This window comes from Sinohyriopsis cumingii, chromosome 2 (assembly GCF_028554795.1).
Source record: "Sinohyriopsis cumingii isolate HCF-2022 chromosome 2, ASM2855479v2, whole genome shotgun sequence".
Classification (NCBI taxonomy): domain Eukaryota; kingdom Metazoa; phylum Mollusca; class Bivalvia; order Unionida; family Unionidae; genus Sinohyriopsis; species Sinohyriopsis cumingii.
In genome coordinates, this window is record NC_142962.1 from 90,419,339 (window position 1) to 90,436,733 (window position 17,395).

General features: G+C 39.1%; 1 protein-coding gene across 1 annotated transcript in view; it reads left to right on the top strand.

Annotated features, from left to right (window-relative positions):
- Window positions 1-17,395, top strand: part of LOC149805350 (DNA (cytosine-5)-methyltransferase 3B-like) — a 189,504-nt gene that overhangs the window by 91,864 nt on the left and 80,245 nt on the right. The window contains exons 13-14 of the mRNA XM_089949549.1: window positions 1,401-1,529; window positions 9,538-9,616. Coding sequence (XP_089805675.1) covers window positions 1,401-1,529; window positions 9,538-9,616 — 208 coding nt within the window. The remainder of the gene's footprint in view (window positions 1-1,400; window positions 1,530-9,537; window positions 9,617-17,395) is intronic.

Below are 17,395 nucleotides of genomic sequence, written 5' to 3' on the forward strand. Positions count from 1 at the left end.
ATGAAATCAATTTGTCTTGAATTCCTGGAAAATCTTTTTGACCAGTAGACCATCAGTCCCTTTAAGGGACTCTTGTCTGCTTGTCAGTGTTAAGTCATTAGGAGATTAAGGTCCATGTTTTGGATGATCCAAAATTTACTGCAACTTCATCCATACCCTAGATTAACTTTAATGTTAATTTTCTTTAGTCAATTCTCAAGTACAATTTGCCTGAATGATGTTACTTTATATGTGGATTCATACAATAGCAATTTATAAAAAAAACTTGTGGCTGGCTTGATATGAAGCACTCTTATAATTATTTCACATTTTATCTGTCAATACATTTGCTAAATTGGATACCTGCATTATTTTTCAATGTTTGTTGAACATGAGTAAATCATAATCAGTCTTGAATGTAAATTTGATATTTTTGTTTTAAAACAGGTGAATAGAAATTGCACTAACTATTGGTATAAATTAAAATCAGTATTCTTGCAAATTCCTTTTAAAAATGTCGAAATTCAGACTGCCCATTACTTCACTGTAATAGCATATATGTATCATGACTTCACCTTTATGACATATTTAAAATGACCCAGATTGCATCACTTTTCTGTATTTTAATGTTTAAAGCCAGGCAGTCAAGGACATATTTGCATCAACAGAAAGAACAATACAACACCATGCAATTTTTTAAAAAAATGGGTGGTTTGTGTCCCAAAAAATATAATATAAACATTTAATTGAAAGTAGTTGTAAAATTTTACATTTCTCATAAACTCGTATATATTGCTGATTAATTTTTAGCTCGCCTGGCAACAGAGCCACGGGATCTTATGGTGTTATCTGTTGTATGTCTTGCATCATCCAATCACAGTTGCTATTTACATTGTAAAAGCAGGGGCCCCGAGTGGCCGAGTGGTCTAAAGCGCTCTCTGTTAAGGATCATTGCCATCTCACCTCTGTCTGCGTGGGTTTGAGTCCAGGATTCGACCAATGTGGGTATGTGAGAAAGCTTGCCAGTAGCTTCTCGTGGGTCGGTGGTTCTTCCCGGGGGTTTCCCGGGTTCTTCCTCCACCATTAATACTGGCCGCCATACATAGCCTATCGTGTGCTGAAAAATGGCGTTAAACCCCACAAGAACAACAACATTGTAAAAGCTACTTAACAGAATGCCCAAATTCGAAGGAAAACAAGACTTAAGGAACATTGAAATAATTGTTCTCATATCATGTAGAATCAGCAGCATTATGAGATATTTTGTCAGAAAGCATCCTTACTATCCAGATTTTTGGGACAGCTACTCTTGCATTTTCATACTGCATCTCGGTTTCATGTATCTTCATTATTTCAGATCAAGAATGTGTTACAGCAGTGTACCCCATATAACATCTTCTCATGTAACTTCATTGTTTCAGATCAAGAACATGTCATGGCAGTGTTTTCTGTGTACTCCCTATGACGTCAGATCTCATGGACTTCTAAAACCACTGAAAGACTGGCAGCTGCAGATCATTCGATTCTTTGATACAGGATTCAGAATCAAGGTAATGTTAATATTTCTACCCATTGTTTCATGTATTATATGAGTTCTCACCTGATAAAAGGGCTAAAGAAGCTCATAGTCTATAGTTCTTTTTTATCTGTCTTATAAGGCTCATAGTCTATGGTCCTATTTTATCTGTCTAAAATGGCTCATAGTCTATGGTCCTGTTTTATCTGACTAAAATGGCTCATAGTCTGTGGTCCTATTTTATCTACCGAATATGGCCCATAGTCTATGGTCCTATTTTATCTGTCTTAAATGGCTCATAGTTTATGGCCCTGTTTTATCTGTCTAAAATGGCTCATAGTCTATGGTCCTTTTTTATCTGTCTAAAATGGTTCATAGTCTATAGTTCTATTTTATCTGTCTAAAAGGGCTCATAGTTTATGGTCCTGTTTTATCTGTCTAAAAGGACTCATAGTCTATAGTTCTATTTTATCTGTCTAAATGGGCTCATAGTCTATAGTTACTCTATTTTATCTGCCTAAAAGGGCTCATATTCTATGGTCCTATTTTATCTGTCTAAAATGGTTTATAGTCTATAGTTCTATTTTATCTGTCTAAAAGGGGTCAAAGTCTATGGTTCTGTTTTATCTGTCTAAAATGACTCATAGTCCATAGTTCTATTTTATCTGCCTAAAAGGGTTCATAGTCTATGGTTCTATTTTATCTGTCTGAAAGGGCTCATAGTCTATGGTCCTATTTTATCTGTCTAAAATGGCTTATAGTCTATGGTCCTATTTTATCTGTCTAAAAGGGCTCATAGTCCATGGTCCTATTTTATCTGGTTAAAAGGGCTCATAGTTTATGGTCCTATTTTATCTAAAAGGGCTCATAGTCTATAGTTCTATTTTATCTGTCTGAAAGGGCTCATAGTCTGTAGTAACTCTATTTTATCTGCCTAAAAGGGCTCATATTCTATGGTCCTATTTTATCTGTCTAAAATGGTTCATACTCTATACTTCTATTTTATCTGTCTAAAAGGGGTCAAAGTCTATGGTTCTGTTTTATCTGTCTAAAACGACTCATAGTCCATAGTTACATTTTATCTGTCTAAAATGGTTCAAAGTCTATATAGTTCTATTTTATCTGCCTAAAAGGGTTCATAGTCTATGGTTCTATTTTATCTGTCTAAAGGGTTCATAGTCTATAGTTCTATTTTATCTGTCTAAAAGGGCTCATAGTCTATGGTTCTATTTTATCTGCCTAAAAGGGTTCATAGCCTATAGTCCTAATTTATTTGTCTAAAAGGGCTCATAGGCTATAGTTCTATTTTATTTGTCTAATAGGGTTCATAGTCTATGGTCCTATTTTATCTGTCTAAAAGGGCTCATAGTCTATGGTCCTATTTTATCTGTCTAAAAGGGCTCATCGTCTATGGTCCTATTTTATCTGTCTAATAGGACTCATAGTCTATGGTCCTATTTTATCTGTCTAAAAGGGCTCATAGTCTATGGTCCTATTTTATCTGTCTAAAAGGGCTCATCGTCTATGGTCCTATTTTATCTGTCTAATAGGGCTCATAGTCTATGGTCCTATTTTATCTGTTTAAAAGGGTTCATAGTCTATAGTTCTATTTTATCTTCCTAAAAGGGCTCATTGTCTATAGTTCTATTTTATCTGTCTAAAAGGGCTCATAGTCTATGGTCCTATTTTATCTGTCTAAAAGGGCTCATAGTCTACAGTTCTATTTTATCTGTCTAAAGGGTTCATAGTCTATAGTTCCATTTTATCTGCTATAAAATTTACAGGCAGGCCTAATTGAACAATTTACAAGTTTTTATGAACCCTGATATCTTGGAACCTGGTTATGTTGGTGATTTTTTGACACCTCCGGTGTAACTGATATAACTTCATTTGTGTATGCTTTAAAATCCTGAGAGAATTCATTTATCAGTGCAGCTGTGTGACCAATCTTAACTGACTTTTCTCAGCTTTAAATTTCATGGTTTGTTTATGTCTGTATCCCTAAATCCTACGAATTTGATAACTTATCAAAAATCATTGTTGCCTATAGTGATATTGGAGCCTGTATCTGACTTAGTGAAACTGTCATAATCATAATTCTAATCCTCAAAACTCGTGCAATGCTAAACAAAATCTGTCGCCTCCATTTTGGAGAGTGGAGAATCCACCCATTGGTTACTTTAAATAGTAGATTATGACTATATCTTAAATAGAAATCATGTAATGTAATTTAATGGTCATTTATCTCAATGCCTGTTGTTTCTGATAGGGGTTTTCCCCTGAAGATGTCACTAAAAAAACCAGCCCAGCTTATGGTTACTCCAGGCATGCAGATGGTGCACAGGTGTCCAAACTTGCTTGTATGTGCATTTAATGGAAGTGTCCACCCATACGAAATTTTCCATCTGGACTGGCTATGGAATCCATACTCTGCTCCATACACGAGGAGAAAGACAAGTTCTATGAGGCTCTGGATCAGGCAATATCTAGCATCCCCAACACTGAAGGCCTCTACCTACTAGGAGACTTCAATGCTAGAGTGGGAGCTGATCAAGAGGCCTGGTCCATCTGTCTCGGTTTTTATGGAAAGGGCAAGATCAGTGAGAATGGTCAGCGACTGCTGGAAATGTGCTGCTCCCACAGTCTATGTATGACCAACACTGTCTTCAAATGGAAGGGGATCCACCAGGTGTCATGAAGACACCCATGTTCATGCCACTGGCACCACCTAGACCTTGTCATCACCAGGTGTGCTAAACTGGCCAGTGTCCTCCTGACCCGCAGCTACCATATGGCCAGCAAGGTGCGAATAATACCCAAGAAGCTGCACCATGCCAGGGATGCCCATGCATCAGCACCTGCTGTGCAAGCACCCAGAGAAAACACAGCAGTTCATCAGCAAACTGCAGGAAACTCTCACCAAAGTGTCGCATGATGATACCATCAACTCCAAGTGGTCCCATTTCTGTGACTCTGTGTACAGTTCAGCCATCAATTGCTTACACAAAGGAGCGCAAAAATGCCAAATGGTATGGGGCCAACTGGGAAGAGGATGGAGCCTGTGACTGAGGCAAAGAGGAAAGCCCTTATTGTATACAGGGCTACACCTAGCCCCAGAACACTACAAGCCCTCAGGACTGCCAGGAACAATGTCCAGAAGACCGCCCGCCTCTGTGTCAGCACCTACTGGCTGAACATTTGGACCAGAATACAGACAGTTGCCAACACCAAGGTTACAAAAGGAATGTGTGAGGGTATCAAGAAGACAACAGGCCCCCCCCCACACCTCCAAGACTGCCCCCTTCAAGTCCAAGATGGGCAAAGACATCACAGACCAGGGGAAACAACTGCAGTGATGGATTGAGCACAATATCGAGCTGTATGCATCCCAAAACATCATCACTAACACCGCCCTGGATGCTATCCCAGACCTCCCTGTTATGGAGGAACTAGACACACTGCAAACCCTGGAAGAGCTTGGAAAGCCATCAATTGCCTTGCCTGTGGGAAGGCTCCTGGAAGTGATGGCATTCTGCCCGAAGTTCTCAAGAGCAGGAAATCAGCACTGCTCCAGCCCCAACACATACTTCTCTGCCTCTGCTGGGAATAGGGACGCTTCCAACAGCACATGTGTGATGCCAACATCATCATCAGTTTGTACAAGAACAAAGGAGACCGTAGCGAGTGCAACAACTACCAAGGCATCTCCGTCCTCAGCATCATCGGAAAGGCTTTCACCTGTGTTGCCTTGGCGCGCTTGCAGATCCTAGCCTCCCATGTATACCCAGAGTCCCAGTGTGGCTTTCAAGCTGGCAGGTCAACTGTAGACATGATCTTCTCACTACACCAGCTGCAGGTGAAGTGTCGTGAGCACAGATGTCCCTCTACATTGCCTTAATAGACCTGGCGAAGGCATTTGACCTGGTCAGTTGGAGTGGGCTCTTCAGGCTCCTGCAGAAGATCGGCTGCCTCTTCCCCCCGACTGCTTGCTGTTGTCACGTCCATTCTACGAGAACATGCACAGCACAGTGTGCTTCAATGGCACAACATTGGAGGCCTTCCCAGTCATCAGCGAGTCAAAAAAGACTGTGTCCTTGCGCCAACACTCTTCGCCATCTTCTTCTCCATGCTTCTCCAGTACGCCTTTAAGGACTGCAGCGAGGGAGTGTACATCCATGCAAGGGCTGACAGCAAGCTGTTCAACATCGCCCGCCTCCATGCTAAGACTAAAGTCACAGAGGTACTCATCCGTGAACTGCTCTTCACTGATGATGCAGCCCTGACATCACACCTGGAAGATGGACTGCAGCAGCTGGTATGCCGCTTCTCCCATGCCTGTAAGGAGTTTGGACTGACCATCAGTTTGAAGAAAATGAACGTCATGGTGCTTGATGCAGACTCCTCCCCCTCCATCACCATCGATGGGTACAACTTGGAAGTTGTTGAGAACTTCACATACCTCGGGTCTAAGATCTCCAGCTCACTCTCCATTGATTCTGAGGTGAACAGCAGGATTGCCAAGGCAGCAGCAGTGATGGTCAGACTTAACCAGAGGGTCTGGAACAACCCTAGCCTCACTGAGAAAACCAAACTGCATGTCTACCAGGCCTGTGTGCTCAGCTCACTCCTCTACAGCAGGAAAACATGGACCACCTATGCAAGACACGAGAGGAACTATACAGCTTCCACCTGAGGTGCCTGTGGTGCATTCTGCACATCCAGTGGCAGGACAGAGTACCCAACACATAGGTTCTGGAATGCACCAACATGAACAGCATGTTCTCCGTTCTCAGCGAGAGGCATCTTCGTTGGCTCGGCCATGTCAAGAGAATGGACCCAGGCCGCATTCCCAAGGACCTGTTAAATGGGGAGTTAGCAGAAGGTGCACGACTGACTGGATGACCACGTCTGCGCTACAAAGATGTTTGCAAGAAGGACTTGAAAACGGCCAACATCAGTGTCACTGACTGGGAGAGCTGTGCTAACGACAGCTCCACCTGGCGCCTAGCTGTCAGACAGGATGTTCAAAAAGCCGAGGAAGACAGATACAAAAAGCAAGCTGAAAAGAGAGCTAGAAAGAAGGAGAAACAAAACCTTACTCTGGAGCTACATCATCGTCTCCAATTGATGGATGGATGCAAAGATAGAGATCCCTTCCATACGGATTACTGAAGTATTCCATATGGAATCCATGAGAAATTTCTGTATGGGTAAATAGCGTTTTGTCTTTTGAGAATGCGATAGAGGCATCCGAAAGTGCTATTATGAGGTAAAGGGTTAAAGAAACCTCTGGTGGCAGGAGGATTTGAATTTGCATGGGGAGCTTGGTCCATCATTTTTTCATGTGCTTCATGAGTGGTTGTTGTTGTTGTTGCGAGGTTTAATGCCATTCTTCAGCACACGATAGGCTATGCATGGCGGCCAGTATTAATGGTGGAGGAAGAACCTGGGAAGAACCACCGACCCACAAGAAGCTACTGGCAAGCTTTCTCACATACCCACATTGGCCATATCCTAGAATCGAACCCACGCAGAGGTGAGCTTCTTGAGTGGTAGAGATGTGATGTCAACCTTGTCTGAACTCCACTATCATTTAAAGGTTGACTGCTGCAGTGTGAAACCTATTTAATCCTGGGAAAAGAAGTTTACTGGATTAGATGAGCAGATGTGGAAGTAGTGTTATGCGTAGAAATATGGTTCATTTAACTACTTTTCTGTCCAATTTTCTAGTTTTTCTCCTGCTTTTACCTTGTTAAATAAATTGGCACTACATGATTCCTATTTTTCACAAAATTGTGGAATGTGGTAAGTTCAGATCTTTCAAGGGTTTACATCTGCTAAATGAATCTTTAATTTTTATTTTGCCTTTATATTCTATCTTCTTACTACACTAAAATCTGTTATGAGAGACTGCCCCTTCTGCCAACAAAAAAAGTTGTCTCTCAAGACGGGTGGTCTCTCGTAGCAGGTTTGTACAAGAAGACTGGTTTCCAAAGTCCAGTTTCAGAATAATGTCAAGAAAAATAACCACAATCACTGTACATATATTCTATTCTTTATTAATAGTTCTTGCTAAAATATTCTATGCATTCATCTAAAAACAAAATAATATAGCAATAAAGATATATTTCTATCATTAAACATTGAAATCACATTTACATTTGAAGATCACATATTGTAGCATATGAAATTATTTCTGAATTACTCATTTTCCTTTATAACAACCTAAATTGGTTTTACCAAAGTTTAAACCGCTTTTTTGCAAGTGGTCAGCACTTTTTCACTTCTTTCAGTTACAGTAATTATTTTCTCCAGCCTTAAAATTTGTCTCTTTTTAGTTGGAGCTAAGGTTCTAGGTGTTAAAATTGTTAGTGCTCAGTAATATCAAACGTAAAAACGGTTTTGACTGGGCTGTGGGAAAAATATGAAAAATCTATACATGTGCATTGTATTTCTAACAATTAATGAAATAAAAAGAAATAATTATCTCATTCGGAAACAGAACCATTTACTCAGAGACAAAAATCAATGGCTTCATTCAAAGATGGCATACAGGGATTAACTCTGTAAGCAAAGCGTGTAACCCTGGCACACCAACTTGAATAGACGACAGCTTTGTGACTGGGATGTAATCACTTAACATCAGGGGGAGATAACAACAAACATCACAAGTCTTCACCACTATTAATCGAATCCCGCAAATGATTCTCTCTTGCTGGTTTGATAGACAATGACCTTATTCATCCATGGCAATACGGATTAACTCTAAAGACAAACAGTATATCTGACCACTACATCAACTTTGGCACTACAACAGCAATTTGTGACACGTACATTAGCCTAGTTTACAAACTGTAGTATCTATCACTGGTAGAAGCAATCCTTTTTTATATTCCTTTTATGTTTTTTTTTTATCAGAACAATCATTACAAATCAAGTGGTCATTGTAACAATTGATTACATATAGGTCAGTGGTGTCTGTCTGTTTTTGTAATATGGTCATTGATAAGGATGCCAGGTCCCACAATAAGGCCGGGAAGCAGGCTAAGTACAGGAATAATTAGTCTGGTTCCCTGCTTTTCATGCTCACTGCATTGCTCATCCCTATCTGAATAGCAGAGAACAACACAAGGAGCATACAAAGCAGGGGACCAGACTAGGAAATAATCTACACATACTTTAGTCTGGTTTACAACAGAAACTACAAAACACATAGATAAAAAAATTCAGACATCAGTAGCCAGCTTATTTTTTTTTTAAATTTAAAATTTAGAATGGTATGAGCGGTCATTTTTACAGGGATTAAATAAAGGTCAGTGGAGTTTATCCTTGTTTTTGGGATGCGGTTGTTTATAGCAGTGTTGAAATATATTTTTTGCGAAGACATCGCAGTTGCTGGTTGTGTTCAGCAGGTTGTCACTCAAAACAGAGCATTTAAATAATAAAATTGATCTGTGCAGTATGATTGTGGTTGGAAATGACAGGTGGACACTCATAGCAGAGGTTGCTCATAGCAGTTTTTACTGTACATGCATACACAAGCACAGAAGAGTGTTGAATGTCTGGTGGGATCATGATTTGTTTGTCCATTGTGTAAGACATACATGGAGTATGCAGTGGATTTGAACTGGGCTTCTAGGAAATTGAGAACATTCATATTATCTCCTGTTCCATCAAATTTGTACTGAGTTACGGCCCCTATTTGACTTTGAATTTGGCCCATGCATCCTGAATGTGCATTTACACCGTATTGATGGATGTATCAATATCTTCTGGACACGTTTGATTCCCATCTTAAATGTGACAAAAATATATCTTGATATCTTGCATTGTCTCTTTTGTTTTCATGGATTTTATATTATATTTCTAAACAGTTCTTTCATGCTAAAATTATGCCCCATTTTGCCTAATTCGAATCTTAAAACTACTTTTGAAAAGGAATGTGAGAATTATTTTTGTCCTAAGAAGCAAGTCTCTTAATCAATGTGTACCAATTTCAAAAGTGTGCAGACTGTCATGGATGTATAAATTGATTCTTTCAGGAATCTGATTTAACTTACTTCAGTTCCGGAGATAGGAGGCCTTTACGTGTTCTGTCATTGTTTGATGGCATTGGAACAGGTAATTTTAGTTATAATACATCTTTAGTCAAGTTTGTTTTTAATTTTTCATTGCATGAAAATAATGGAAATTAAAGTATTTTGATGTGCTATTGCTGTGAGAGAAGAAGGGAAAGAACTTGTATACATTTCATCAGTGATTAATGGATGAATAGGTTGGTTGGTTTAATAATAATAATAAAAAATAATATAAAGACTGTAAGGATTGTAACTGAGTGAGTTACATAATAAAACTAATCTACAGTAAGGCTCATGGTTTTTTGTTTCTCCATGTTTTGCACATTCTGACAGATTTATTGTGGCTTATTACAATTAGCAATAATAGCTGCTGTAAAATTTTCATTTTTGTACCAGTTTGTTTTTTCTTCACATGGTTATATTCCAGTTAAATAGTAGTTTAAATAAGACACAATACATAGGTTCAATATAAACTTTTTTGTAAATATAAAGGAACTTTGGCATAATGGGGCAAATCCTGTCACAGCAAACTGCACCAGCTGAGCTCTGAATGTTTTCTATAGGAATACCTCAGGAAGAGAGACTTTGGGGAGTTTGTAGGGTTGTGAGGAGTGTCTGAAACCTGTATGTAGTGCGTTTGTAGGTGAAGAGTTTGTAGGAGGGGGAGTTTGTAGGGTTGTGAAGAGTGTTCAACACCTGTATGTGGAGCATTTGTAGGTGTAGCATTTGTATGTGGAGAGTTTATAGGGTTCTGAAGAGTGTCTGACACCTGTATGTGGGCTGATATGAGGTATATAGGGACACTGATAACCGAAACTCAATATGTCTGATCCTGAGGATTGCTATGACAACAAACAGCTGATACTACATACATGCACCATAGGAAGCAGGTATGAAGAATATGGGCATAATAGTGGAGTACATTTAAGTACTGACACAAATTGTGGGTCAAAAGCAAAGCTGTGAATGCATGAAACTCAGCTATGGCCCACATGAAGTGAAGGAAGCCCTTTGACTATGGAACAGTGCGACTGTAACGAAAGCCCCTAATTTAAGGAAGTGTAAGGATCAATAATGATTGAAAATGCATGAACTAAGTTTCGAACTGCATGGCAATCCTGATGTGCCTAAAGATATAAATATTAGATATATGTATTTGATAACCAGTTAGGAATTCACGTGCCCACTAATAGAGGATACAGCTGAAATGACATTGTAGCAAAGGATGTGAAAATGAATGACTGGCATGTACATCTATACAACATCTCTGAAGTGTTCCAAAATGTACGATGGTATCACTAACTAAAAAAGTGGAATAGTGCATTGATCGACACAAGTGTAAACCAACAAGTGAGGCACCTGCTGTGACATCTGCCTCTACACAAAGCTAACTCTATCGGGGTGCACCTGAATATATCCACAAGATACATTAGAGGACCATCGACCCAAGGTTGGATCAGATGGTACAGAATTCCAGCCATGGCAGCATTGGTAGCTGCCACGATGTGGAAGGTGTGTGCATTGTAGTGATGTGAATCATAACCTAACTTGAGCAAAACAGCCTTAATGGTAGCGATAAAGATAGTTCTACTTAAGGCATGACTTCCAGCTAATATCTGAATACAATGGAATTTCCTTTTCACATGGAAAGGAAAAACAAGGACATCATAGTTCATATCATTAATATGATATCCACACCTTGACTGAAAATGTCATTCTTAGATGCTCTACAATGCAGAATGAATAGGTGTTTATCCATATGAAATATAACATCCAACACAGATTGTTTATTGCAGATAAAATGGGCTCCACAAATAGCAAATTATCCACACCACAAAAATGCATAAGAAGACAGCGCACAAGTAGTTTTAATAAGAGTTCAGTGTACTCAATTATAAAATATATCAAATTAGAGACCCCAAAGAGGCTGCCAGTTTGAATGTAACAATCCATTTGAAAGGAATGGTGTCCAAAACACATGACACTAAATGTATGTACACAATGTTCCTGAGCAGAAAGAAGATGGTTAGGGAGAACACTGATGTAGTGCGTATAACATGACAAAGAATATTGTCCTAAAGTTGAAATAAAATGGTCCTCCAGCTGCAGATGTGGCTGCACCAAATCACTTTGATGCCCCAGACTCAATACTGCTCCAGACAGGACATGGGACATAACCACAAGTTCCAAAGGATTGAAATGTTGACACCAACATGAAAAGGGTCCCTTTTTTTCTCTTTTAAATTAAAGATGGTAAAGTGAGTATAACATAAATTTGTCCATTGAAACTGTCACATCTTGAATCCTTAGGAAGTTGCATGAGGAATTCCTCTGCAATGTTTGAACTGTAAATTCCACATTGCAAGAATCCAAGAAATGCATCCAGACACATGCACTGCAGCAACAAGTCCACAGCCGGTGAACTCTCTCTCGCGACATAGGTGACAACTGCACCACTATCATGTATGTAATAGGAAATCTGGGCTTACTATGATATGTTGTTCCTTTTTATCCTACGAAGTATAATCTGTAACCTCTTGGACTCCTGAAAAGGGTTACTATGACCAGCCTGTAGGTAATGGAATCTAGTTCCTGCAAGGTACGGTTTAATTGTGGAGTACTGCAGCTGCAGCAGGGTGTGACAGCATGTGACGAAATAAAACAAAACATCTGAGAGTTCATGTAAAGAGTACAAATGAGCAACAACACCTGACATTGCCAACAATTCAACAAACACTTGAAGTCAGTTCTGTTCACTGACCTAGCATTATTGGACACAGAAAAAACACAAATTCCTACATACGTTGTGTAAAAATAGCGTGAGTTCTGAAGTCAGGGCACACAATATCCAGAAACGTTTGTATTCCATGTCACAGAATGCCAGTGGGAGACTGAAGTGTTGTAAGATAGTCATGTCTTCAATGAACCTTTATGAAGTGCTCTTCAGTGAACCCATATGAAGTGCAGTGCCATATAATGTGGACGGCTGTATCAGTCTGTGCACCCATGAGACTGCTGAACTATGCACACAATATCCAGAAATGTGTGTATTCTGTGTCACAGAATGCCAGTGGGAGATTGAAGTGTTGTAAGATAGTCACGTCTGAAGTGCTCTTCAATGAACCCATATGAAGTGCAGTGCCCATATGATATGGATGGCTCTTTTGGTCTATGCACCCAAGAGACTGCCGAACTGTGCACACAATATCCAGAAATGCTTGTATTTCTTGTCATAGAACACCAGTGGAAGAATGTGCTGCAAGATGGTCATATCTTCAATAAACCCATATGAAGTGAAGTGCTCTCCAAGGAACCCATATAAAGTGCAGTGCCTTATGATGTGCATGGCTGTATCGCTCTGTGCACCCATGAAACCTGAAAGCAGACAATATTAGAAAGTAGAACCAGGCAGGAGAAAGTGCTGTGGTAATGTGTAGAAATACCAAAGTCAGCATTGAATTACAAAACTAGAAATTCTTTCGCTCAGATGGATATATTTCTTTAAGACATCTGACTGCCACCTACCTAAGGCCTGAATAGGAATGTCTGACAGACCCTGCTTACCACCCTCTGTTGCTGCCCCATCCTAAAACTAGGAGTCTTGAATAATTGAGGATTAAAACCATATAGCAAGAGCAACGTGGGCAAGGTTTGGTTGAACTCCTGCTTAGTTATGGGCAGCCCTTTTATAGGTAAGGAAGAGTGGGTGCAAATGACAACCCAGCAGCTGTAAATATTGACACAGCGCATGGACAGGGCACTGGTCTTGTAAAGGGGGTGGGGGCATGACATTTAAGGCCATAAAGGGTACCCTTGGAGTGTTGTAACGCATAAACTCGACAACTAAACCATTGTCACTGATGTGAACCTGAGAGAACTGAAGTTAAGTTTTGGTTTCTGCAACCAGGTTGTCTAATTGCCATTTCCCCAACTCAGAGGAATGCACAAAATGTAAGTTGAAACATGGACTTAAATAGAGCCACAATGGAAGGCATTGTTAGTGAATAATAGCAGGACTGGAATGAGTTTTTATATATTTTTTTAATATTTTTTTTAGAATACATTATCAATTGGTAGTCTGGCATTTGTTTGCTGTAAAAATTTGTGAAGCAATTGCAGAGGTTTGGAATAAGAACATAATTAATTGGATCAAGGATATTGTTCAGTTTGTGCGCATATCCAGTAGCTAAGACACAGGTAGATACAATAGATAGTGCATAGTGTTTTGCAAAAAGATACAAAATGAAAAGTACCAAATTGGTACTTGAAACAAGGAAGGTGCTGTGGAGTTTTAACGTGGTTAAATCAATGTATTGTATCCAACTGCACCTGTAAGCTTCCATCGAACATGGAAAGAGCACTCTATAGTAAAATGAAACAATATTACTCCCTGTCTGTTAATGTCAGTTGTTCGAGGACCTGTTCTGGGATTTCTTCTTCATAGGTTGGGTGGGAAATCTGGGTACATTTCCACATCGGGGCATTTTCAATGCCAAGGTGAGAACAGTTGCCATTATTCTAGGTGACCTCGCAATACAGCAGAAAGTAGGTTGCTAAGCCAGTGATGTCATCCCGACTGAACCTATAAGAGAGCTGGAAGAATCTGTGAACCTTCTTGAATTTGTTAGCAAAGATTTGGATGCACTATCTCCATGAAGGGCAAGGCCTCTGCTTCATATCCATTGATTGTTTTAATGAACTTGGCTGATGTTAGCTCAAATGCCAAACGGGTCTGAGACTATGTTGTGACCATCACAAAAGGGATGGAAGTTGTCTTCCCCAAGCACTGCATTGTTGTCATTGACGGGGTCATCTGGCAGCTATGATTCTGCATGTCTAAAGAATATCATGTCTGATGGATTTGTGCTTCTCGTGTGCCAATATTCCTTGAGTCCATGACCGCTCCGGTGGCCTAGTGGTTAGAGCGTCCGCCTCGGATGCGGGAGGTCGTGGGTTCGATCCCTGGCTGAGTCATACCAAAGACTTACAAAAATGGTACTAACAGCTGCTTCGCTTGGCGCTCAGCATTAAGAGGTTAGTGTTAGGACTGGTCGGCCCAGTGTCAGGATAATGTGACTGGGTGGAACATCATGCTACATGTCTGCGACATGATGCCCCAGTGCTAGACATCACTATAAACTGCCACATTGCAGACATCGTAGCGATATGACTGAAAAATTGTTAAAGCTATGTTAAAAAAATCAAAATCACATCACATCCTTGAGTCCATGAAGGAGTGAATACTTTTGGCTAACATAGCCATTGTATTTTGCAATGCCACCACCAAGTAACTTTCAAACCATTAGGCTCTTTTGAAGGTACTTCTGGTTGCGCATGGGTCAGTTTGTCTGACAATCCATACAAATTTTGTCCACACAAATGTTGTTGCTACATCCCCTGAAAAAGAATGAATTACACATTTTCTTTATCCCCAGCTGAAATAAATGCTTTCTCTTGAAAGTTTTGTCTAAGCTTGGGCAGAGACTAATTCTGTGGTAGTTATATATGGCCATTGATGGCGAACCTGGGCAAGCAAGAGTGTCAACTCTACTGTAACGGCCGCCTCAATGATTTGTTCATGTTGTAAACATTGTCTCAGTATCTAAATTTAGTTACTAGCTTATTAACATATATTGGCTGCAATGACATCATGTCTGGGCAGAGAAATCATAGTCGACAAAGAGGGGCCCAGGAAGGGGCCGTAGAAGGATGCACTGTGTATTACTTAAACTACATTTAATCAATTAAATTATAGCTAAACTAGTAAGTGTGAGCTAATTTGCATATTGCAGTATTTTTCTATCAGTTTTCAGTCAAACTGCAGTTATCTGTAGTTAAAAGCAGTGAAATTTGACTAAAATGTGTAAATGATGTAATGACAACTTTGACCCAAGGTTTTATACTCCTTTCATGGACATATTTGATGATCAAGTCATAAATCAGCAGTGTTTGTTTCATGGAAATTTCCTCATGTTTTGGACCGCTTTATTTTTTTTTGATGAGAAGAATCCCAGGTACTGGTATTGGAAGAGCCGTGAGTTTCATTGCTGATATTTAATAGTGATGCTCACTATTCATGACAGTTTTGTAGCCTGAACTTATCTACACAGAATCATTCATATGATCTCCTTTGACAGAACACTTTGAGAGTGAAGGCAAGTTTTTTTTTGCTGTGGTTGAGTTAATAGCTTTCACCATGGTTTCATTCTTCACAAATTTGTCAATATTACTGTTGATCTTTTGAGTCTCTGCTTTGATAGACTTAGAGATCATCGACAGCAATGAATTTTTTGTTGAATTTTATTAGCATGGTGATATTATTCCTGCACTTTTCAGATTATTCTGTTACTGCACTTACAATTTCAGTTTTCAAGTTTCTAAAGTCTTCCATTATTGACGCAAGAATTTCAGGATCAGTAGCAGCAGAACCATATTTTATTTATTTCTGCAGTAGATTATCATTATCTTTAGTCAAATGAATCACTTTATCCTGAATTCAAAGGATGAAATAGCAACGCTGTGATTGGCTAAGGTCACATTTTATTGTTTTGTTTGGGTTTTTTTTCTGCAGCAATTCAGCTTTCACCATCATATTTTAAAGTTGTTCAGTAAGCTTGTCATTTATTTTGGACCTGAATATGGGTGCACTTTTTTCTTGTTAAATATCAGGGTTTTTTCAGAGAGTAAATGCATCTCATGTATATAGGGATATAGAGGTCAAAATATGATTGATTCATTCGAAATCAAGGTTACCATACCAGTCTTTAACCTCCATATTGGATTGTGCAAAGCAGTTGCCACTATTACTGTCTCACATCTTTGTAATATTCAGCTTCTAGTCACATCAAAAAGGAAAGCAGAAGATTCAGAATTTTCTCCAGGAAAGAAAAGAAAACATAACATGAAGGACAATTACACCATCATGTTTGGATTCGTGAAACTATCTAGTTAAGGAACACTTTGCATTTTGCAAATTGTTTAATTGTGATTTCACTGTTGGGCATGGAGGCACCCATGACATAAAACTGCATGAAAAAGCCAGTAAATAAATATCTGCCTGCTGCTTCATTTTCAACAGAACAGCCTGAACTTATGTTGTCTATAAATGTCAGAGAGAGCCTTGATGTAATTTGATAGAAGGTTGTTTTACTTAATTTCTTTTAGAATGAACCTCCCTCTTTCAGTTGCTAGTGCAGCAAGTGATTTATTTCACACACTTTTTCCAGACAATAAAATCGCAAATGATTACTTGCGTGCTAGAATGGAAACAGTTCCGTAAAAAACAAAATTGCAAAGAATTCAAATCATCCATAACTGCTAAGTGTCCTGTTTTCCCCTATATCTTGGACCTGAATATGGGTGTACGTTTTTTTGTTAAAAATTTGTTTTTGTATTAAAAAAATTAAAATTTTCTTGCACTTTTCTGTGTACTGTGTGTGGATTATTAATTATTGTTTACAATATTTACAGTGATATTTAATAAAGCTATTATGTGTGTCACAGAATTAGGCAAAGAAATAACTTGGTTTTGTCTTAAAACATTTCGACTATTTCTCGTTGTACATGCGTACAACGTTATCTAGGGTGAATGTGTTTTTCCAGGTAAGTGACTGTATTAACATGTACCTAGCCACAGAGATTACTTGTGACAGGTATCATGACAAACATGATATGCACGGGTATTCTACCCTGACTTGTACTCACTCTCCTATGGATTTAAGTAAGACCAATTTCTAAAAACCACACTGGTAGTTTTTGGATCACGTCAAGGAGTATACATTCTCCATTGTTATCCAGCCATAGGGGTAAGTGTTAAATTTAC